The sequence below is a fragment of the Amyelois transitella genome, chromosome 3 (assembly GCF_032362555.1).
Source record: "Amyelois transitella isolate CPQ chromosome 3, ilAmyTran1.1, whole genome shotgun sequence".
Classification (NCBI taxonomy): domain Eukaryota; kingdom Metazoa; phylum Arthropoda; class Insecta; order Lepidoptera; family Pyralidae; genus Amyelois; species Amyelois transitella.
In genome coordinates this window covers 1615997-1641022 of record NC_083506.1, presented here as the reverse complement: position 1 = coordinate 1641022, position 25026 = coordinate 1615997, and the positions used below count along the sequence as shown (strand labels likewise).

The following is a 25026-nucleotide window of genomic DNA, read 5'->3' as shown; positions in this document are numbered from 1 at the left end:
ATTTTGATCTTATATTCCGTTTCGCATTGTCTATCAAAATCGTAATTTTTTGCTTTCATAATGTAAACATTATTAATTTCAACGAAAATAATTAAATTGTTTCTCATGTATGAAATTGACTAGTAATATTACTCAATTAAAAGTGTTTACTTCATTTGAGATATTACTAAAATGATAATAATTTTTATCGGTTCGTTCAATTAATTTAATAAATAAAATTTGGATATAATAGCGTTATGAGAGTCTTTCCATAATTATTGCGTAGAACGACACGTAAAATTAGTGACGTACAATTTCAGTAGAAACAAACGTGAAGTTAGTTTCATTTCCAGTTGAAGCAGCATCGAAGTTTTGCCGCGACATTTTCGCGCGGAAAGCCGGGCGTTATCGAGCCGTGAAAAGCTAAAATAATATGGTTTAATTGATATATCCTTAAAGTTTTACTATCTTTGAACTATTAAGTGTCTGTTTTATAACGTATAATAGAGAAATTACAAAAATCATTAGTAAATGTAACCAGATTGACAATTTCATAAATAGTGAACAAGAACATCTTATTTTGTGTATATTGAATTCATTGTGAATGATCAGGTATGTTTTATTTAATAAATAAGCATCTACATTATATTTCACTTCTAGATCATATGAAATATTGTATAATTAAATCTAATATAATGCTACAAATAGGTTAGAAATCATCGGAAGGCGATAAGCCAAGCCATCTACATTTGTACCGGTTTAGTAAAGTATGGCCCACATATTTTAGACATTTCGGTATTTTTTTAGTAAAATAGTATTTTGTAAGTCTTACGATATCACAAAAGATCTATTTTTACCAATGTCCAAAAGCGGATGGGCTTAGAAACCTAAGCTAGCGACGTGTCTAATGGCGCTGACGGAGGATTTCGCGCGCGATTGTGACGGATTCGTGGCATTTTTTTCGACAGCTGATTGATTTTAATCGACTATTTTATATTACTCAAGTAATATTAATGAACTTTAGTGATTATAAAATACGTTTAAAGTTCCAAAATAGTGTTATCTCGTTGCTAAAATCGTCTCTGAAAATTTTCTCCCGCGTAATCAGCAGGGGGCACGCTATGAATATAACGTCTCAGTTGGGGTCAAATACAGTTTAAAATATATTTATTCATGGCTTATTTCATTCAAATGTATTCCACTATGAAGTGAATACCTCAAATATTCCGTTGATATTGCGAATTTGGCTCAAATATGGTTGTCAAATGACATAACCCTATTTTTACTTTGGGCATGACATGCGGTCTTTTTCAGGTCAATAGTCCTTATTTTAATATGCATGTACATGGAATTAAGTTGTGATATTAATCGGGCACCATTTTCCAGGCATTGGCAGTGAGCTGGCAGCCGTGTCCCTGCTTCTACAATGGCTCTAAATGGGTAAGTAACCAGTGTCCCACTGCTGAGCTCTGTCGACCTTGGTGCTCTGTTTACTAAACTGTGACACCTGTTTTAGCTCTTCTAGTGAAGACACGGAGAGGCGTATGAATTTGAAAAGGAAAAGAAATTCAACTGATGATGAGGTTGGTGTTGAAATCCTTTTATGGGAAGAAAATTATTACAGAGCGTTGGAAGTGTGAGTTAGTAAAGTTATTTTTTCTGTTTTAGGTTGAGAATATGCCACCTGTGAAGATACAATCTACCATGGAGGAGGAACTAATAGATCAACCCGCCCACAATGTAGTGGTAGAGACATCTTGCTCTAGTGATGACGAGGGCTCTCAATATGGGGCCATAGAGCAGCCACAGAGTGTATTCACAGAGATAGATTATAATCCTGATAGTTTCCTAAGCCCACCGAGTATACCTGAATTAGCAAATTGTGTGCTGAGCCCCTTAGAAAATGTGGCTAGGGGCGAGTCCACACCACATTCTAATAAAAGACCTAGGTAAGATCCACTGAACTTTTGACACTAACTATATCACTATCTAACTTGAATATCAAATACCTTCACCAACCCTTTACACTCTTATACATTTAAAATAGTCTTTATACTTAAACTTCAAGGATATAATAAACATATTTGAAGCACCTCTGCCTACCCCTCCGGGAAAGAGGCGTGATTTAATGTATGTTTGTATGAAGCACCTATTTTATGCAATATTTTGGCATATAAAAGCTGTAGTGCTTACTGATCCAAAATTTAACACCAGCAAGGTCAAAGTGGAGGTCAGTAAGCTAAAATGCGGTCAATGAACTCGTCATAACTTAGAATAATTAGGGCTTTGCATAAGATATTTTTTATAGGAACTTGAATGGCTAGTGTATTAATAATACACTGGTACATATAGTTTGGTATGAAACAGCTGATCTTTGTTTTCATAGGATAGGGTTGGCACTGGATATTTATTTTGCACTTGTAAACTTAATTGCAAATGTAAACAATCACGAAGTATTAACTCTTTATATTTCATGGAATTAATCAAGTACAAATTAAAATCCGCTGTTCTTATTGATACTAATACAAACTATACTGCTAGTATTATTTTATTAGCAGTAAATAGGGTTTACAATATGGTCTTAATAATTAATATCATACAGATCTTAGAGCTAAATCTAAATAAAATGTATAAAACCTAGTTATAAAATAATCTTAAGGCTCACCTTTGTAAAGAGGAAAATAAACGTATTTTATTATTATTATTATAAAAAATGATATCAAATGCTCTTTTTCTGTTTAATCCGGAATTGGGTATCAAAAATAAATTATAGTGTTTCAATATTTAGACAGAATTTCTTATTCTAACATACAATTACAGCACCATCAAACCAGAAGTATCGCTGCCCAAACGGAAGTGCCCCCTCCCGGTGCTATCCTGGGCGGACCCCCAGGATGTGTGGAATGGGATGTGCGAGTGTGATGCTCGCTCGAGTAGCAACAAGAACCCAAACATGTTTGACAAACATCCCAACCTTCAGATAAGAATGAGGGCTATCCTACTGGACTGGCTCAATGAGGTATGTTATATTTTTATATAGTTTTTAACCACATTTATAAAAAGGTGATTCTCATTTTGACATGTATGTATGTGTGTTTGTCCGCAATCATCTCGCGTTTCGCTGAACCGATTTTGATGCCGGTTTCAGCAAAGTGTTTGTTATACTAAGAAGGTTTTAGAAAATCAACCCACTAAAAAAAATGAGAATATCGTTTGAAGGCGGTTCTTTTTTGACAGAGTACGTCCGCGTAATAAACAAATATTGTTCCTGCGGGATTTCGGGACATCATCTCTTAGTGCACCCCTAGATATAATACGTGCCTAATTACAAATCTCTAGACCCAGCTGTTTGGGATGTCCATTGTATATCAGTTAGTCACTCACAGATTATTAAGTAGGTACATATATTTAGAAGTATATAGATACTAATATAATAAAATATTATGATACTTTTTTCTATTTGTGCCGTGTACCTCCCAGCAACAATAGAAAAAAGAAAAGGATAGATAGATAGATAGATAAACACTTTATTGCACCAAAGAAAAAGAAGAACAGGAAAAAAAACACAGGTAGTCAATGAGGTACAAAGGCGGACTTATCGCTACAGCAATCTCTTCCAGTCAACCTTAGGGTGGAAGGAAATTAAAAATAATAAGGCGATTGGCGCAGTACATATAAAATAAAACGCAGAATATAAATATACCTAAACCTAATATAAACACAATATAAATACATACTACATTGAAATATACCTACATAAATAATAACTTACCAAATATGTCCCTACCAATGAAATACATAATTATGACAACCTACAAATATATACAATATATAATATAAATTAGGAAAGTGTAGAAAGATAGTGAGACTTAACTTGATTTTTGAAACTGCCTATAGTCTGGGCTTTTCGAATGTGAACACGAAGAGCATTCCACAGGCGGATAGCCACTGGGAAGGAGTGAGAAAAGAATTTAGTATGGAAAACAGGCAATCTAAGTCGGAAAGAAACCGTACTACGCAATCCACGTGTGGTGTCTTAAGCATCGCTGTAAAAACAGAAACGCTCCCTTAAGTAAGGTGGAAAACAAGGGTTAAATAAGATGAAGTACAGAATAGTCACAATGTGCAAGTTGCGACGTGACCTTTCAGTCTTTTCGAGGCTGTTGCCTCTGTCTACCCCGTAAGGGATATAGACGTGATTATATGTATGTATGTATAATATATGTACCTACAGTATAGGAACCTGTAATAAAGGAAAAGACAGTGAGTGTGGCTGCGCTATAATTATTACTTGAAAAGTGTGTGTAATCTGTACCAATGGAATGTCTATGGAAATATTGTTATCTTAAATCACACTGTCTATTGTGTACTTCCTAATATATTACCTGCTCATTATTTACAATGCTATTATTTAATTGTTTTTACTTATTATCTGTTACTAAGTAGTAATGACTGTCATTAAAATTAATTTCGTGTAAAATAATAATAGAATAGATATTATTGTATTTTTTATTATTGCACGCTGCATTATAGGGACAGATACAACAAGGTAAGTGAGTAAGATTATTGATGAGTTATATTTATTTATCCGCACTTGTAATAAAGATAAAATATTTTTGTTTGTTTGGTACGAATAAACTCAAAAACTACTGGACTAATGTTTACGAAATTTGACAAAGATATAGAATAGACCTAAGTGACATAGGCTTCTTTTTTCTAGAATTTTCCACGGGAGCCCCGCGAAATAACTAGTTTTATAATATAGATGAAAATAATATTTTTAGGCGGATAGGTAAGCAGCAACCTGTCACTGTTTAAAGCTCAATGCCATCATTCAGCCATACAATTGAATTGAACCTTTCAGACTTGCGAGACTATTGGCCCTGTCTACCCCGTATGGGATAAACACGTGATTATTGTTTGTATGTATAAAAATAATTAATGAAAGGCTGGTGTAATAGCGATGGAATGATGTTAAGATTTCCGGCATAGTGAATAAAAATGATCGTAGTAGAAAAGTAAGAACAAGTCGTGAGTATGCTACGTAGGTTCAGGGTACCTGAGCAATGCTTTATTAGGCGGACCCTGGGCTCCCCAGGTTGGGCGGAACAATAATTTTAACAGAGGCGATATGATTTCTTACACATATGTATTGATTTTTGATGATATTGGTGATATAGGGAAGTACCTACGCAAAATTGGGATCGATGACCCCTTTACCACTTTTGTCTAGCGTGTCATTGACCTAACAAAAACCAACTCGTTTTGTGGCACAGTTACTGAAACTTCAGTAATGAAATTAATTTTCTTTTATCTATGATATTTTCGGTGTGTGACTATTGACATTTAGAAAAAGATTCGTCTGACTCCGGAATCCAGACTGTTATTTGAGCTTTTTATGACTTATGAAACAACACATGGGTATGGGTTACTCCATATGCATATTTTGGCGGGTCACTGCACCATGTATATCGAGGACTCCTTGGAACAAATATTGTTTTTACCTTATAAGTACGACCTTAATTATTAAGCTTTTCATCCAGCGAGTATCAGTTCAACGGATACTGCATGCCATATTTCAGTAATGTTGTTATTTTTGAAAATCGAACACATTCATATAGTAATGAAATATCTTAAGTACTTCCACTTGCTTTGCATCCGGCTTATACATAGTAATCACGCGGAGCGATTTCTTTTTTTGTCATAATGGTTCAATAGCGAAATCTATAAAGCACGGAGGCCCATAGCGGGGTTCGTGGCCCGCGGCGTGAATAAAAAAAGCTCGTCTGCACTAATGATGTCCTAAAAATAACGCGTGATATTTGTGCCCGTGTTTCTTGACCGTGAAATTCCTTAATGTGCATAATTTCTCCTTTCAAAACCATATTAACCTTGTCCGCTCCCTTAAATTTTTTCATACAGTTTTTCGTGAAATTAATCCCATGTAACAAAAAAGTTTCTTCTTGTCCCATACAAGCGCTACCTTTTATTTAGTTTTTAAGATAAAAATGTTATTGGTCCACTCATGTTTTGAAATGCGGCTTCGGCATCCAAGTAACATAACCATTGACCAACTTCAACATCACTGCATATTGCATTGACAATGCACTATGCGGGGATATTAACGGTATATATGTACATGTGTATTTAAACTAAACATGTTCTAAGTTCTTACGAAACTTCTGAAATGATGGCATTGAATTATAGCGAACAACCACAAGTTATATACGAACTTCGAAGGTGATTGTAAAGTGACCTTTACAACTAGAATTGCCACAAAACATTCGATACTGAAGACACATCGAGACAGTGAGAGGCACAGACAGAATGAGAGGATACGACCCTGTGGCATGTAACGACTTCAGTCAGTTTGTGCATCTGTCGCGCACACCTCCAAAACTTTATCACCATCAGACATGTATCTACGAGTACATATCTCAGCAGAATGGCTTTGTGGTTTGTCGACATAGGTCACAAGTATACGCCCGTGTATAAAGAAAAATCCCGTCTATTTCCGTTCCCGCGGGAATTGCGGGAAATCTTCTCTCAGTGCACTCCAAGACTACATAAAGAACTTTCATGCCAAATTGGGCTGAGCGTTTATATGCGAATCATCTGATTTTACTTATAGAAAAAAAAACTAGCTGTCTCGGCAAACGTTGTTTTGCCATATAAATAATTTTTAAGTTATTTATATTTTTAAAAAAGTTGTTAAGAGTGGACAACCCTTATCACTAAGGGAGGTATAAAAAAATAGATATTGGCGGATTCTCAGACCTACTTAATATGTTCACAAAATAACATGAGAAATCGATCAAGCCGTTTCGGAAGAGTACGGGAACGAATATTGTGACACGAGAATTTTATTTATATAAGACTAGAGGCCGCCCGCGACTTCGTCCGCATGGAAACCCTATCAATCCCGCGGGAACTCTGGGATAAAAAGTAGCCTATGTGTTATTCTGGGTCTTCAGCTATCTACATACCAAATTTCATGGTAATCGGTTCAGTAGTTTTTGCGTGAAAGAGTAACAAACATCCATACATCCATACAAACTTTCGCCTTTATAATAGTAGTAGGATTACCCTCTTTCCTGCTTGACGTATAGGACCCGTAAACCTATATCTGAAAGCGATTATTATGTACCTATCCAACCTAGATTCCTTTACTTACAAATGAGTTTCATAATCTGTAAATGCTGTGCAATTTTCAATATGTGTTAGGAGGAAACATTATCGCCTCACGGCGTCAACTGATACGGACTTAAACACGCTGTATGTGTGCCAACAACTAAGCTTTTTTTCTTGATTTTTAATGGCAAATACTAAAGAGAGAAATAAGTTTGTAGTTGTTACGAATCGTCTCGATGATTTAGGACCAATTTTGATTAAAGACAGAGTCAACAATCTTAAAAATACTGATTGGCCACATACAACTGTTTGGCTTAATGATAGAATTTAGACACAAATAGTGACAGGTTGCTAGCCCATCGTAATAAAAAAAATTTCCTAAGTTAAGCCTATCCCTTAGTCGACTTTTGCGACATCCATAGGAAAGAGATGGAGTGGTCCTATTTTTGTATTGTATTAGTTGTTTTTTATTAGTGCCGGGAACCAAACGTCACCTGTCTACCCCGCACGGGATATAAACGAGACTAAATGTATATATGTAATTTTGACCTATACCACAGAGATAGAACTTCAAAGAACCAGATACGAGCGACATAAAAAGATTATGTTTCTTCGATTTTCCGTTAACGCGGGCATTATAGCTATCTATTAAGATTTAATTATTATTGATTAGCCAATAAAATTAAAAATGTAAAAACATGCATGCAAGCATGATATTATTGTACTACGACTATGTCTGAAAAAAAGTTATTGTCTTCTAGATATCACTTGACACAGATACTGTTGCTACATGTGTATGACCTAAATAATAATAATAGCCGTATTATCGTAATCATTGTGTCACATCGTGAAATTAGTCAGAAGACGGCAATTTTATTCCCTATAGGAAAAAATCATATCTTGATCAAATTAAGGACGTCCTGGTAAAGGGTCAGGTCAAAAGTACCCGAAACCGCCGAGCTTGCATTAAGAGAGTTATGAATGTGGATGAAGCAAAGGAAATATGCAGAGATCGTGGCAAGTGGAAAGAGGTAGTCTCTGCCTACCCCTCCGGGAAAGAGGCGTGATTTTATGTGTGTATGTAGGAAAAAATCTTCTTTAATTTAAGACCTAACTCTTGTCGGTGGAGTTCCTTCCTCCATTAATCTCTTTTGAAAGTCGTACAGACATACCTACCTATTTAAATATTGGTACTTCTTTCTCCCGAGAGTTGGCTAACAAAGAACTTCCACGTCCCAAGGATTCCTATCTAGGGCTTGTCAAGAACGGCATATGTCTCATAAGGGCTCTCCTATAAGATTAAGATTGAAGCTTTGTCAATTTTGTTTGAAAGTCCTACTGCCTTCACATACACTTATTACTATTTTGAATATAATTCTATTTTTTTGCCATCAGGTATGCGAAGTGTACAAACTGCACAGAGAAACGTTTCACCTGACAGTGGACTACATAGACCGGTACCTCACCAACACAGAAGACGTGCCGAAAGGCCGGCTACAACTTATAGGTAAGAAAGCTTTCGTTTTGAATTCCCTTCTTTGAGAGAATACAACAAGCATGTCTACTATCGAAGGACTAATTTTTGATCACGCCGAATTTTGGTGAAAAAGACAACACATGTTTCCACGCCAATTTCTTGATTCACACGCGGTTACTTTTTTTATAGTAGGAGGCTTTCGACTACATCGGCCTCGTGACTTTTATGCCTAACACATCAATTGGTCACTGACTCTGCTTTTAATTTTAAATGAATTTGATTAATTGTTTTCTTTTTCGTATGCAAAACGTAGCATCACCATTTTATCGATATTCCTGTCTACATGATGACAAAGCAATAACTTATCACATTCCAGGTATAACATGCTTATTCATAGCAGCAAAAGTAGAAGAAGTTTACCCACCGAAAATAGGCGAATTTGCGTACGTCACCGACGGAGCTTGCACCACCGAAGAAATACTACTAGAAGAGCTTCTTATCCTCAAAATATTATCGTGGAACATCACGCCGATAACCATAAACAGTTGGTTGAACATTTATATGCAGTTGGCTAGTGAAGGAAGAAGTGCTAAGCGACGGCTTTTAGGTGAAAGTGATATAGGAGCGAACGCTCTGAGAAGTTATACATTCGTGTTTCCCCAGTATTCGTCGCTGGAGTTTGTGATATGTGGACAGTTGATAGACTTAGCAGTGTTACATGTGGACGTTAACCTGTTTCCGTACAGTGCGGTCGCGGCGGCCGCTATGGCGCACTCGTTCAATAAGGAGCTGGCGTTGAGGGTGTCAGGTGAGATATTGTTTTTTTTTTTTGCCTATTCAAAGCTATATTTTACATATTGATAATGTAGATTACTTGGGAGAAAATATAGCATGTAGAATTGACAGAAGTGACGGTTAACAGATTGAGTAATTATGTAATTCTATTTTGTGTTAATCATTCGATTTGATTGCGTTTTCCCTAGCGACAACAGGGGAAACGCTTAGGACTGCGATTCATTAATGGGAATGTGAAGTAATTTTATCAATTCTATTTTATATATTTTTTATGCGCCATACATATGTATACTATACCCTCTCCCGTCTCTTTTTCCCGGAGGCGTAAACAGAGACATTGTTTCACTTCATCCATATTCGTTATTCTTTCCATGCAAGTTTGTCAATTAAGTACTCCTGACCTTCAAGTCATTACTGTAATATGTCGACACTAGCAATACCATCGTGCAGACTACAACTGGGAGGGGTTTGCCTATTCCTCTCGACCTTGAAGTGAGTGATTACTGTGAAGTAACATGCCCGCAGGCTACAGCTGGGAGGCCCTGGAGCCGTGCTACGCGTGGCTGGCGCCGTTCGTGGCGGCCGTGCGCGCGGCGGGCGCCGTGAGCGTGGTGCGCGGCGCCGACGGCGAGTTCGTGCAGAAGGCGGCCGGCCTCGACCTCATCTGCCCCGACGTCAACCTGGACGAGAGCCACCGGATACAGTCGCACAACGTCTCGCTCGATATGTTTGTGAGTGGGACGACTGTTGATTACCGATTCTTTCATATATACTTTTTGCGTACAATTGCTGCTGAATAATGTTCACTAAGAAAATATATATAGGACAAATTTTATAGATTGAGCTAGCTCCGAAGTAAGTTCGGGACTATATTTTATGAAAAATACTTTAAACAACAACACAGCGGTCAATCAAAAGTTTTTTATTCACCATGATTTGACCAGAGATCAAATCCGCGACCTAATGGTTCAGACGCGATCCAGTCAGCCAACACCAACCAAACTGTCACAATAATAGCACGTTAATAAAAAATGGTTGCCTACCGTGCTTCAGGATTCAGAATCAGCTTTCAGACACTGCCATCAAACATCTTGAGTTTCAATACCATATACTTCCATAACAGAACATATTCGATCTACACCACATGAAAATTTTAATAAGCAATCCTGCCCCAAGTACCAACCCCCCAAAGTATAGACAAATTCACCAACGCGTCTATTCCCTTTTTCCAGGATAAAGTGTACCAGCAAATGCTAGAGCAATCCCAGGAGGCGGGCGCGCACGCGTTCCCGCCCACGCCGCCGCAGTCGGGCCACAAGAGCCCCGCCGCGCTCGCCGCCACCCCCTCCACCACGCCCGCCGCCACGCCCTCCACCAGGCACCCGGCGGACGATCAACATCTACAATGAGCGGTATACAGCATGTTGTTACTTCTGATAGTGTATGTCACATGCCAGGCGGAGGAACGGAGGTGTATTTTATTGTTATGTTGTTGATCATACTGATAGTAGTTTATTACAGTAGGCGATGTTGAACGTCTAATCTCGGATTGGTAGAATGATCATATTTTTTGTTAGTCATCATTCAAATGTACAAAATCTTTTAAAAATTTAAACACCAATAAAAATATCAATAGTACTTTTCTTGTATGTATCTATCATTCAAGTTTATGTATAGATCAATGTGGATCTAAAGCTCCTTTGGATGACAACTCCAGGATGCTCCAGTATCATCTAAAAATAACATGTACCTCAGAAAGTGATGAGTTATCCCACCATAGATTTTCATCATTTCAATCGTTAACAGATACATGTTCTAAGGTATTCTTTAAAAAACATTTTTAATCATTGCAATTGTAGTATTACGGATAATTAAAACATGTCCGACGTCGTATTGAGAAATGATTTGAGATATTGTAAAAAAAATCGAATCACAATCTATATTGCAATCCGTCATATCATAATTCACCATCAGTATCAAACAAACCCTATAATCAAAAATTTTGAAACTTTTGGAAGTTTTTAAAGACCTTATTACGTATTTTTTACGTAACAGAAAGTACGAATTCTTATTGTGAGAACAAGCTTCAAAATTGACACAGAAATATAAAATTTGTAATTACATATTTAGTAAAAGTTCAGAATATAATTATCTCGCGTCCTCTCGACGTGCACTGCTGAATGGTAATTTGTGACAAATTTTATTTGTCTGTGTTTTTGAATCCCTTTTATTATATTCTTACTTAAACATCGATAAAGAAAATATTTTATTGGCGTACGGTCTAAGCGCCAACGTACACTGAACCCCCTGATTTGACAAATAAATGTTGCATTTAAACTTATGCTACTCATCAAGGAATTTAAATTCTCCATACTAAGAAGACGAGTGTACCATAACATTCAGAATGAAATAAAACGATGGAAATTTAATATTGTACTTGAAACAATAGGAATTATGTTATGATGATAAATCTTACATTCACCAATACTTACCACTTCTATAGTATTATCATTAATTATTTCTATTTCTACGAGTGTAAAAATAAATCGCAACAGCGCTGTTCACGTTTGTGCAGCACTCTTACAACATTCAAAATGACACGAAATAAAATGGACGGCTCGTTTAAATTGAAATTAAATTGCTCAGTCTAGAATGACTACGAAATATAAAAAAATCTAACCAACCTATTTGTTATGACTTTTGTTTGGATTTATCGGCGAATAAACCATTAATGATACTAACAGCTTAGCATGAAACTCACGTTATATTTAATAGTTATTCTAGATTGTGAAACCTACCTTACTGTAGTCGTTTTATGATTTTTAATATGATTTTACTGAAAAAACTTAACGAGACGCTTTTGATGTCTCAGATAGACATGTCATATGAAATCTTCGTTCCTACATAGGTATTTTAAGGTGAAAATTATACATTACATTTAATTAAATGCGATCCTGTACCGGATGTCGGCCTTTACATAATGTGATGAACATTCCATGCTCGTTGTTATTACATTTAAGTAAATTAACTAAACTGTACTTTTTTATTTGAATTAAACTTCGTCTCTTGCGTAATATCAATGTTTAGATATTTTTTATTGTTTTTTTACAGTCTTTATATAAGAAGAATGCATTTCAATTTAATCTGTCTCAATCAATATTTTGTATGGAATTAATTAAATATCAATGTAAGAGCGCAAAATGTAATGTACGCTTAAGAAATTAACGCAAAGTGGAAACCTTGCGCCGGTGTTTCTCAATTTATTGCATCGTCTCATTCATTTGAATCAATTGAAATCTGATCGCCCTGAAATCGAATGTGAACTATATTTCGTACTCTCATTAATAATTTAGTTATTTTTCTTTATTTATAAGCTTAGTTCTTCGTTTTGTCTAAATTAATTTTGTAAATAAATGTGATTGTAAATCTGTATTTATTGCCTGATAAATGAACGAATTGTTCATGAGACTGATTCGCGGACAATGCTCCGTTACGCTATGAAAATTATTATATGGTATATTTTAGCTGCACTTTTATTTAAACTTATTTTGAGAAGCATAGTAACCAAAGAATCTTGTCCTAAATCCTGAATAAATAATATCGCAGGCAGCACATCGCCGCGACGCTGGTCTATATATAAATACTCGTATCTTACTTGAAAGTCTATTATTTTGAACTGTATTTTTACTTTTCTGTGCCGAGCCTTGAACAAAAATCGCTTATGTTCTTCCATGTCTTTTTTTTCTGAAACGATCTTAAGCTCTTTGTTAAAATTAAAAAAATACCTATGCATCTAAAAATTATCAATGCCCAATGTTTTGATTTCCTTGCGTTACATGGGATTTATTTTAATTATAACAAAATAATCTACCATTCATTTTATACCGTTACAATTGAATAATAACTTTTATTTACCATCTTAGTAATTTTGTGAAATTACAACCTTATAGTATCAGTGATTTAAGCATACTTACTATGCATTTATGAATTCCCGATCAAACTTTAAAATTTGTGATTTTTTTAAATTTTATATCATTTTTATTTTAAATACCTAAATGACTTTTAAAAGGAACATTAAGTTAAAAACCTAGTATCGATTCAAAGATTTTTTGTATCATTAAAAAAAATTAAATGATTTTGTACGAGACACTAGTTTTGTAGCTAATGTAATAGTCACGTATAATTTAGTGACTGACCAAAAATTATAAATTGAAATATTTAATACTAGTATCTCTGCGAAATTTCTATTTTAATAAAGTGTGATTGTACTTTGTAGAACAAGTGGTCGATAAGATTAAATCCGAGTATTGTTTTCGTTTGAAAGATTGTAGATTAAGCTAGCATCGGAAAACATTACGCTTATGGTGAAAACTCGCCTTACTTAAGACTTTAATTGCTGTTAAATATAATTTAATAATTTTTCATAACAGAATAAAATATAGGTCATTATTAAGTAGGATATTTTTTATATAAAATGTATTGAGAACTAATATAAAACTTAATTTAGTCTTTTTTTTTGTCAAATTATATTCCATATGGTTTTTGAGTGATCTCGAGTACAGTACATAGGAATCAATGTGATGTTTGGTTCTGTTTGATGTCGTCACTTGTGCAATATAAAATGCATTGAACACTTATTGTACCTAATACATGTTGAGCAGGCTGTATTGAATAAATGGTGTCCATGAATTGATTGTTTTCTTTCCCTTGGTAATTTTTGTTATTAAAAATACTCGAAACAATTATCAGAAATTATTTTTATTATCACAATAATATAAATCTCACTGGATTGTATACAAAATATCTTAAGTTCTATGGTCGCGGATCAGCCATCCTGCAACAAAAAGAAACGGGTAAATGTTACATATTACATACAAATTGTACCAATAATGACACTTATACATTTATAAATACACACCAAAACATAACCTTAATGGCACAGTCGAGTATATTATACCAAATAACTATTATATTATTGCTATTGCGCGGAACTTCGCTCCTACGGGAAAATCCAGAAAAATAGCCTATGTCACTCCCGAAGGTCTATTTTATATCTGTGCCAAATATCGTAAAAAAATCAGTCCAGTATTTCAGTTTATTAATTATAAACACATACAAAAAAATCTTTTTATTTCAGTGTAAATAAAAAAACAGTAAATCTCTGCGAGATATATAGTAGTTTACCGGTGTATGCTGATCTGGGGGCCGGCAGTCACTGAGCTGGCGTCCTGCGGCGTGAGGAACACGAACTGGCGGCTCGTGTTCTTCAACGCGTGGTCTATGAGCAGCTCCATCACTATCTTGCGGTTCACGTTATCCTGTTGGGATAATAATAAAATTACCTATTATATTGTTATATAGACGACCTCTTATCCAGTATATATTTTGGTAAAACTTTTATGATCTTATCATAAACTTGATTAACTAGACGGAGCCTAATAGTAAGTACATCATGGTCCGTCTATGACAAATGCTTGCTAGTCTTTAATCTATGGATATTTTACATTTCCAACAAAAATTACTAAAATAACGCTCTGCCTTTTAACATCTTAGATTCTTAAAAAAAAGGCTATATTAATGTTTGTTAAGAATGTTTACCGTAAATAAATTTTACTCATCCATGAAGTAGAAAGGCAGCTCTATGCACCCCCACATCATCATTCATCTTCAGGGTTTCTTTTAATGCCATCCCCCCACCCCCCGAAAACATACTTTACGTTCATAAGTCACCATTTACAATATCTCCATACAAAATATTTCCCGTTGGCCACTTGCGAAAGAAAATTTCGACCGGACATTAATCTTCAGGGTATCTTTAACTGTAGTCATATCAAGGACACACTTAACCCTCAAAAAGCCCTATGTACGCCATGATTGAGTCTAAGCTAGAATAGGAGACCCCACCGCCCCCTTTCAAAGACAAATAACGTACATTAGTAATAGAAATAGCTAAAAATCTCACCATAAACACATCGAACTCGTCCATGAAGTAGAACGGCAGCTCTATGCACTCCCACAGCGCCATGATGAAGGCCACCGTGGAGTACGAGCGCTCTCCCCCCGACAGAGAGGAGGTCGTGCTCGCGTGCCGCTTCTCCCCGGAATCCCGGCCGGTGCATTTTATTTCTAAGGTGCCTTTTGTTATGTCTATCTCCATACTGCCCTGTAAACATACATACATAGTCATTGTGAGATTCTAAGTGACAGATTGCTAGACCATCGCCTATGAGAAGATTACAAAGTTTATTAGCCCTTCCCTTAGTCGCCTTTTACGACATCCACGGGTAAAATATGGATTTGTCCTATTGTAAGGTGCCGGGAACCACACGGCTGTTGGTAGTCTATCTAAGTAGTAAACTAAAGAAATTTTTCAGAGTTCAGAAATCCCCCGTCTAACCTAGAAGACTTAACGAGGTTCCTGTTTTTAAATAGGACGACTGTCATCTGACCTCTGCAACCCAAAAGTCTTATCTTACAAAACCCTAAAAAATCTGAGGTGACCAAACATTACTCTTGTAACCCAGAACTAAACGTGCATTCCGAAAAACAAAATATTTCTTTTTTAGATAGTCAGGAAGAAAACATGCATATTACTTGTTAAACTTTACTTATATCATGACATTCCAAACAAATATTAACAAGTAATCCTGACTGATCAATATCTTTAAGTTGAGAAGAAATTAAGGAATATTCTAGTTAAAAAAATGTCTTCCTACAAGTAGTATAAGCGTAAGACTTACTGAATAATTGCGAAGACTAAGCATGGACTGGAAGCAAAACTTAACTCTTCTTATAATATGTGTCTGCACGATCTGACAGATTTTCAAGTGCTTCTCTGTTGTCGATTTTACCTGGCAAAACAATATTCGTTATTTAATTTACCAATTAAAGAGAACAGAACTTTCAAAAGGGAGTCAAAATCACCTACAAAAAGCAACGAATTAAACGCCATCTACAAAAAGCGTGGAATTTTACGCCACCTACAGGTTTATCTCAAATGTTTCAGATCCTTTAATTTTTACCGGGATGAAAGGTAACACTATCCTTCTTCAGACTCTTTAATTATATAATTTTTTATTGGTGCCGGGAACCACACGACAGCAGTCTCACCTCGTCAATAAGCCGCTTGAGCCTGTTGAGAGTGTGCGTGGCGCGGCGGTAACGTTTCTCCACGTCTAATAACCGCTCGCCCACCTCCGCTTTAGACAGGCCATCGTCTCGGATGGAGCTTAGTTTCAACTGGGTCTTCTTCAGCTCTTGGGTCACTATGGCGCGGTCTCTGATCATGAAATAAAATGAAATTATCAATCACAAAATAAAGTTTGAAATCATTAATTTTTTGCTGATGATGGCTGTATAGTATAACCAACAGTCAAACAACTAGGCTAAAAATTCGTGATTGGATCTCTAAACCTAACCTTCTTCCCGGAAGATCAGCGTTGGCTGTGTAGCATATTGTTTACAGCCAGCATTATGCTGAGGGGGTACTCTTTCGGGGACACATGTAGAAACATGTCTATTTTTGTACATATTCTTGTTTGTACATATATTTTTTTATTGTATTTTTTTGCTATGGTGTTTTATGAATAATTCTTGTTACTTTACTTTAAACCAATTTACATTTCATGAAGAGTGTATATTTAGTAATTAAAAAAAAACACGACTAATTATCTGACATAATATCAACGCACAACCTAAACTGCTTGTTGTAGATTTGACATTTGGCATTTAGGTTTCCCATGCACAGAACTGATGCACTAAGAGATGATTTTCCGAAACTCGTGAAAAAAGATGAGAGAGAGAGTATTTGTTGAAGAAAATCTGCAGTGCAGTTTGTTACCGCTTCTTCTGCACTGACGCCTTGGAAGCGGCAGTAAACTTAGATTTAAGTAATTTATTTGACGTCAACCAATGTTGTGAAACCAGTCGTTTTGTCAATTATTAAGAGATATGAAGTATCCTATAATAATGAAAAACAATTTTGAATTTGAATTTGGAGTAAAAAAAGTTAATACATACCTGGCGTTCTCAACTCTAGGGCACAATTTGAGAGCCTCTTGCGTCAACTTATGGATGTTCGCGCGCTTCCCCTCCAGTATGACGTCCACCTGCGACAGTTTGCTCTCTTCTTCTTTGAGTTTCCGACTCAAGTTCTGCCGCTCGGTGGCCCCTTGCTCGATCTTCAACTTTTCTTGTTCTATTTCTTCCTAAATAAACAAAATAAGATTTATAATAAGGCATTGTGCTTGTGTGTTTTAGACAGTGTCGAATTTATAATTTGACAATTGCTGCACTCCTACTTACAATCAGTAGGTCGCATTTCAGTAAAACAGTGTAACTTATGGGCCGTTTGGTTCCCGGCACTATTAGAAAAAAAGAATAGGACCATTCCATCTCTTTCCCACGGATAAGCTACTTTTTATCCCGGAATTCTCGCGAAATTGATAGGGTTTCCATGCGGACGAAGTCGCGAGCGGCCTCTAGTTATGAAATATGCGTACAAATCTCAGTTATAAGCTAATATATCTATATTCTCACCACGAGAGCTCTTCCAGCCGTAGTGACGCTGGCGAGTCGTTTCTTCACGTCTCTCACCGCGACGTCCGACTGGTCTATTTTGTTCCTCAGCTCTTGCTCCTTGGCTTTTAAGGTCTCCATCTGATTGCTCAGAGTCTCCAACTTCTCTTTCGTGATGTTGAGTTCGTCGACCTGTGATAAATAATAAAAAGTATAATGTATTAAAATTTACGCACACCCATTTTTTTATGAGCCAGTTTGGAGTTGCCATGTTGAATAAGTACAAATCAAAATCAATATTTTATTCAGAAAATAGCTCTTCGCAGGCAATTATTCACGTCATTTTAAACTTCAATGAATTAAATAAATAATTGTCAAAAATTTACAAACTAAAGCACTAAACCCGCTTAAGGCTTGTATCCCTTTTAGAACAGAACGCGATTGTAGTCACAAGATTAATTTATCACCTGGGAAGACGCGATTGAGACGAGGTTCAGGAAAATACTGCATGATGCAGATATAAGGCTACAGCGGCTGCCCTCTTAACTTTTTCTGAGGTAAGTACAGATTTTAGTGACGCCACAAGCGCTTGATGCGCTCGCTTAGCACTTTGTAGCTCACAAATACTACATGATCAAAGCCTGATGCTAATCCAGTGCTGCAGCTATTGCCTTTTCTGCTTACTTTGCGTTATGTCTTGAAGCTTCAAGCACTTAAAGCGCACTCAAGAATGCTTCCTTATTGTCTCAAACAGTTAACTATCTTAATGTCTTTAATAAATATATTTATTCAGTCCATAGCAAGTGCAACATAGTCTTCAACTCACCAACACAGCATGGTGCGGCGCCTGATGCTGATCCAGCGCTTCAGCGGCTGCCCGCTCAGCCTCCTCGGCGTCATGTCGCGAAGCCACAAGCGCTTGAAGCGCTTGCGACGCCGCTCGCTCATCGTCTCGAGCGGTTCTCGCTTCGCTTTCCAATTCTTCCGCTTTCGCTTCGAGCGAGCGGAGTGTTGCCTCGGCTTCTTGGATTTCGGCTTTTAATTGCCTGGAATAAAAATATATTTAAAGTTCCGATTGCGTGAATATTTTTCTTGCAATGTGTGTGAGTTGAAAAAATACTTACATAAGCAAACTTTAAGCGGGAAAGTAAATTTGAAATTTTGCCGTAGACCGAGTATGCGAATTAAAAAAAAAACGGAATAACAAACATAGTTCAAACCACTGGGTCTCGACTTGAAAATTTGTCACGTAGATTCCTTGTGGTCTAGGGGTGCATTAAGAGAGGATTTTTGGAAATTCCCGCCGCAACTCTGCGCTTGTATCTCAACGTGGGTCACTTACTGTCCGCAGTATACTCACAGTTTCCTCTCGGCAGTGCTGGCCATGAGGTAGCGACAAGGTTTGGCAGAGCCGCCATAGCTGCGGTAGTTCGGAGCCGGGTAGTACTCCTTGTTGTCTCTGGTCACAATCTTACTGCAGTTTCGTGGCACGTTCTCGATTGGGTTCGATAGACGCATCGCGTCCTCTGTTATGACGAAAAAAACAGTTTATATTAATACCAGCAATTTTATCTGGTCAAGCGTATCTTGAAAGTATCTGAGGTAACCTGCAACTAGATGTGAATCCATGACCCAATACGGGTAAGTTTTCTCTGCAAAAGTTTCAAAGATCTGGTGGGAGTCGTTTCATGTAAAAAAAACACTCAATCTTGGAACAAAAGTCTCACTGGCTCCTCTCCAGTAAGGTGAGGATAGAATAGAAAAGAATAGATTTATTTTCAAAATTGGATACAAGGTATCGCTATTTGACGTCACTACATAACTTAAGTTTTATTACATCTACTACTGCTTCTAAAGCGCATGTGTAAAAGAAACGGCGGAACAAACTAAATTCCAGATATGTCACGGGACGTCAATTTACAAATATAGAACTCTAAAATCTAAATCGTGGACGTACTCACATTCCATGTCCATGATAAAAAAAATGAAAGCAAAAAAGCTGAAAATAGTAGAACAGCTAGGAGGATGAAGAAGAGAATAGTACGCTACTTGTAGGCAACCTTCTTGGTATACGCCATAGCAACGGTTGCCATGATGTTGTCTACACTACATATATACTGACTCTCGTCGTGCACCAGCAGTATGCGCTCGACGCCCACGCTGTCGATGAGGTAGTTGGCCACGGCGGGGTCGGCCGCGTGCAGCGCCGCCAGCGCGCTGCCGAAGCCGCCCGCGCGCACCTCGTGGCGGCTCACGTCGTGCGGCCGGGCCAGGAACTTGCTGCACGTCACCGCGGGCTTCGGATCCTTGCCGTACACCTGGTTGGTCATGTGGAGAGAATGAATCAAGCCGCATGATGGCGAGCGCGACGCTGTTATATGAAATGGTCCTTCGAGCCGGATATTTTTTTTAATGTACTGCGGCTCTCCTCTCACCTGGCCCATGATCTCGAACAGTTTCCTAGAATCCTCCGCGGAGTTGACGCAGAATGATGTGATGCCACCGCCGATAATGTGCTCTAGGGCGCCGCCCCATTCTTTCTGCTTCACCTTTATATATGCACCTGTGGACAACCATATACTATAACATCATCAACCTATAAATTTTACTTAAGCTTATAACTCTTTTAAGGAATATTATCGTTGAGTTAGTATCTCGTAACACAAATTTCGAACTTACTACGAAGCTTACTCAATCTGTGTTATTTAAAAAGGTAGATATTGCTTGGGAGACTAGGTACCCTAAGAGTTAGCCTGCTCGATACCATCGGTATAGCTTCGCTCAATGGCTTAAAGGAGTAATCATACGGCCCATCCAGCCTTCTACCCAGAAGGGAATCTAATTCGTGGTCTTAATATGTTGAAATGGTTCTCTGTGACATCTCAAACGTCACACGCCACCAAGTCTATCACAGCGCATATGCGAAATCGCGCAAGTGAAGATTTCACGGATTGGAGCATAAATGCAACCTCTGACTCAACGTCTTCGGAGCCGCGGTTCCCCAGCCATAAAACCTAGCCTAGCCGAAGAATGGTTGAAGAAATGATGTAACGATGGCTTGATTCTTAATAAGTTATATTTCAGAAAAAACTCATGTAATGATACAATGTCGGTGCAAAAACATATCGTCAATTGTTTTCCTAAGGCTCTGTCATATCCTTTTTTCACATTGACAAAATACAAAATTTATGACTCTATACAAAGTCAACAGCGTGGCCGTCGCTAACAGTGCTACTAAGAAGTCTTTGTAATAACTTACCAATAGGTCCTTTCGGTGGTGCGCTGAACTGATTTCTGGCAACAGCTTTTCGTACACGGTCACATAATTCCACCATCTTGCTACCGTACACCGCTAGGGAATCATTGCTCTGGGACTCCAAATCTTGGAGAAGACGCTTCAGTTTCTCTGTTGATAGTTGTAACAAATGTTAGCGGTTGAGCTAACCACGGAAGGATGAGATATAATAGAAATTATTGATTCGTGAATTTAAAAATAGTTATTTTGAGGCGTAACTGCTGCGGTTTTTTAAAAAATGTGTAAAATAATGGCGCAAGTATATTTGTAGTATGGTACAATATACGTACGCAGTTCCCCGCGCTGGCTACGCGCGCGCAGCTCGGCGTCGTCGGCGAGCGCGCGCGCGCGGGCGGCGGCGGCGCGCGCCTGCGCCGCGCCGTGCTGCGCCGTGCCGTAGCGCGCGCGCGCCGCCTCGCCCGCCGCCGCCGCCGCCCGCGCGCGCCGCTCCAGCTCCGCGCGCCGCGACGCCGCGTCGCCGGAGCTGGTGGGGATCACATCACAAACATTCAAAAGTAAACACAAACCACGTAAACAGACAGATACAGAGCGCACTTAGTCGCATACGACATTCATGGGTAAAATATTGAGTGGTACTATTTTAAAGTGCCAGAGGACACACTGCACAAGAAACATAAGTTTCTCTTACAGAATAAACAATAACAAGAGAGTGTGCCGCTGCGTGGGCGCACTCACCACGCGTTAATAAATGAAGCGCTTCCCACTCCTTTGGTCCACCTTAACTCACATATTTTTTGTTCACTGCACAGATTTCTGGATTCATGGCAACTATAATACATACATATAATTACGTCTAAATGACTTGCAAAATAGGCGTTCATCTGATGGCTTAATGATGAAACCGAGATTCAAATAAATTCAAACTCACTCAATATTGTGTATCTCCCGCTCAAGATCATTGACTTTTCTGGTCTCCCTGGCCAGCAGGTCACCCTGCTTGGTGACCTGCGCCCGCGCAGAACGGTGAGCTGTCTGTGTGTCCCGTACTTCAGCTTCCAAGTCACGGAGCTCTTGTTCCAAGGCAGCCTTCTCGAGGTTTTTCTCGTCCAATTGTGACTTCAAGGTCCTGTTAGGGTTAATCAATTACATTTTCAAAGTTTGTGACAAAATTGTTCTGGTTCAAATGTAGATGTGGCATGTTGAAAAATTGTTTTGTTTTTTATCAAATTAAAGCACTTACTCAATCAAGCCCTTATTGTTCCCAAAATTGTCAGCCATTTTAGCTAGCTTCTCTGTAAGCTTTTCAATCTTGAGCTTCTGCTTGTCATACTGAGCCTGCACTTGCTCTGCTTCTCGTTCGTAGTCGGCTATCTCGCTCCAATAATACTCATTCTGTAATGCCTGCTTCTTTGCTTCAATCTCATCTCTTGATTGTAACTGCTCATAACTCAATCGCCATTTTTTGTATTCCTTCTCTAGTTCTTGACAGGCCTAAAAAACAAAAAAAAAATCTATTTGAACCTCAATTTCATAAATAAGTCACCCGCTTTTGGCTTGGGGTATAGACATAATCATATAAATATTATGTATTTATGAATGAAAGTTAACAATAAAATAGAAACATAAGCTTTTGAAAGATTTTCTGTGATCTTACCTCATTTTTTCTGTTCCAAATATTGTGAGCCTTGTTACAGTTTTCTAATGCCCACATATAATTAGTTTCGGTTTGGTCCAAGTTTGTAGCCTTTCTGAACAAGGAGTACTTCTTCTTGGCATCAGATGCATGGAAACTCCTGGCGTCATCCTGATTCAGCACTGATATTGGATTGTCTACTTGTATGTCATGGGCAAGTATTATTGAATTGACTTCCTCAAACTTTGTTGATACTATTTCTCCTGTAAGTATTTACTTAACTTTACTGTTTGTAGCTCTTAATTATTGTTAATTTTGATTTCCTCGACACAGGCTTGCCTAGTGACGAAGTCATTGATGTTAAACAATGTTTTTTCGAAATCCTGTAATACTACTTATGCTGAAAATTACCATTTAAGTATGCAATTGTATATGTGTGGATGTATTGCAGTGACATAAATATTTTTATCTTATCTTTTATCTTTGAAATATTTGCCCTTTTTTATTTGCCCTGTAATATTTTGGCTTCATATTAAGCAAAGATAGACAGACTTGCTCTTCCTTAATTTGACTTATGTTTGCATTAAAAAATTGTTAGAAATAATAATGAAAAATGATAGGTACCTGAAGCAGATTTAACTTTGTAACCACCTCCACCAGAGGCATTTATAGTTCTCACTATAGTGATGTAGTCTCCATACTCATTGTGCTTATAGGCCCTGGGACTATTATTTTTTATTTTTATCTCAACTGTTGCTGAATTAGCACCTTTTTTAATGAAAGCTGAAAAGATAAAAGTAAAATGTATTTCTTGAGTTACTACTATTAAATGGGGCCAAATGCTTTGCTTTTTTAAAAGCATATAGAAAGCCCTGAGTGAGATCAATTGTACTTACAATGCAAGTTGTTTCCTCTGTTGGTGGCGGAGGCCCTGCCCCCTAATCCAACGACTAGCGCCGTCAATATAGCACTTTTACCACTACCGTTGCGTCCTATTATAAAATTTACATTCCTATTCAAGTTGATCTCTAAGTTATCGTGGCAGAAGAAATTGCGGACGTGAATACTGTGAATCGAACCATCTTTATCTTCCTCTATGATCTCTTCTTCATCCATTTTTTGTACATTAATCAAATATGTTATTAGCAAACAATTTGCGTTGCGTTGAATAAAATCAAAACCACAAAATACCGCTGGTCAGATAAAATTCGCGCGAAAAACGTTAAGAAACAACAAACAAAACAAGGGCAACGGAGAAAACTTATTTCCAAATGTGACATGGATTGGATTTGATTGACAGCTGTCTGACATGACATTGTTTTTTTGACATTGAATTTTGAATTTTGAGTCTTGCTTGCTTCACATTGACTTTTCTAGTAGGGTTACCCCTTAAATAAATCTGCTCAATCTTCATACTACAAATCAAAATTGAGTTCAAAAATTGCACCCGAACATATCTACCCATTATACTTACCCATACAGTATTGCAAGTTAATTATTAGCATGAAAAATTAACCCTTCAGCTGCGGCGGCTATACGCAAACTGCGCACCTCGTCTGCGGCGTTCAAGCGCCGCGGCGGACGGGCGCGCAGTGTCTTAGATTTTGTTGTATATCTGTATATAATTATTTGGGACCTACCCAAAAATTTATTTTTTTTTAAAGATATATAAATGAAGAATCATATGCAATAAATTTTGATGCGAAAAAACACTTGCGTTTATTATATTTAGGTCACTGAATTCAAAACTTACCGAAAAATTATCCATTGTAAATATTTTACTGATTTTGCAATTTACATCTTTCATATATTCTGTTTTTGTTTACTATTCCACAAAGTCCAATAATTGAGGAATTTAATGGTGCCAAAAAGTTATTATGTCCCAAGTAAAATTCTCTAAAATCGTCTTCACAAATAATCCAGTAAGAATCACGATTTCGCCATTTTGCAACTTCTACAACGCAAACTTTATACTTCTATTACCATGAAAATATTGAAATGTAGATTTATTTGAGGCATTGTAATCGTAAATAATGTATTTGGCTTCACAAAACAACAAGTAAAATGTATCTAAATGTCTTAAAATAGTATATTTCTACTAAAAACTGAAAACTTACCTAGAAAACTATCATTTTTTCAATTGGCTCGTTCATTCACTTACATTTGTCTTTGCTCAACTGTAAGGGCAGTGTGGCAAACACGAAAAATTGTAGTTTCGTTTTTATATCAGACATATAT

At 37.2% G+C, this 25026-nt stretch overlaps 2 protein-coding genes across 3 annotated transcripts; one reads left to right on the top strand and one right to left on the bottom strand.

Moving 5' to 3' along the window:
• Window positions 1-350: 350 nt before the first annotated feature.
• LOC106136104 (G1/S-specific cyclin-E1) lies at window positions 351-14060 on the top strand. Of its 2 annotated transcripts, none has more exons than XM_013336552.2 (9): window positions 351-591; window positions 1366-1419; window positions 1496-1562; window positions 1648-1928; window positions 2800-2998; window positions 8506-8617; window positions 8964-9395; window positions 9908-10113; window positions 10615-14060. In XM_013336552.2, exons 2-9 carry the CDS (start codon window positions 1406-1408, stop codon window positions 10789-10791), a joined length of 1488 nt encoding a protein of 495 aa, XP_013192006.2. In that variant the 5' UTR covers window positions 351-591; window positions 1366-1405; the 3' UTR covers window positions 10792-14060. The 2 variants fall into 2 exon arrangements, with proteins under 2 accessions (XP_013192006.2, XP_060805770.1); XM_060949787.1 differs by lacking the exon at window positions 351-591 and adding an exon at window positions 901-1293.
• Window positions 14061-14123: 63 nt separating this feature from the next.
• On the bottom strand, window positions 14124-24058 carry LOC106136107 (structural maintenance of chromosomes protein 6). The gene is made up of 18 exons (XM_060949773.1): window positions 23685-24058; window positions 23413-23571; window positions 22810-23051; window positions 22396-22646; window positions 22084-22281; window positions 21485-21678; window positions 21159-21305; window positions 20335-20462; window positions 20022-20217; window positions 19260-19425; window positions 18726-18945; window positions 17921-18091; window positions 17402-17589; window positions 16493-16661; window positions 16123-16233; window positions 15345-15545; window positions 14567-14700; window positions 14124-14216 (listed from the first exon to the last, which is right to left on the bottom strand). The coding sequence occupies exons 1-18, from the start codon at window positions 23902-23904 to the stop codon at window positions 14195-14197; spliced, it is 3117 nt and encodes a 1038-aa protein (XP_060805756.1). The 5' UTR covers window positions 23905-24058; the 3' UTR covers window positions 14124-14194.
• Between the last annotated feature and the right edge of the window lie 968 nt (window positions 24059-25026).

Excerpts from the sequence above, each read along its gene's own strand:
- LOC106136104 (XM_013336552.2), top strand. Across the intron at positions 1,563-1,647 it reads GAAATTCAACTGATGATGAG|GTTGAGAATATGCCACCTGT; the intron begins GTTGGTGTTGAA and ends TTTCTGTTTTAG. Across the intron at positions 1,929-2,799 it reads CATTCTAATAAAAGACCTAG|CACCATCAAACCAGAAGTAT; the intron begins GTAAGATCCACT and ends ATACAATTACAG.
- LOC106136107 (XM_060949773.1), bottom strand. The coding sequence starts at position 23,904 with ATGGATGAAGAAGAGATCATAGAGGAAGATAAAGATGGTTCGATTCAC. Across the intron at positions 22,647-22,809 it reads TTTGGAACAGAAAAAATGAG|GCCTGTCAAGAACTAGAGAA; the intron begins GTAAGATCACAG and ends TTTGTTTTTTAG. Across the intron at positions 16,662-17,401 it reads CCTAGAGTTGAGAACGCCAG|AGACCGCGCCATAGTGACCC; the intron begins GTATGTATTAAC and ends TTTCATGATCAG.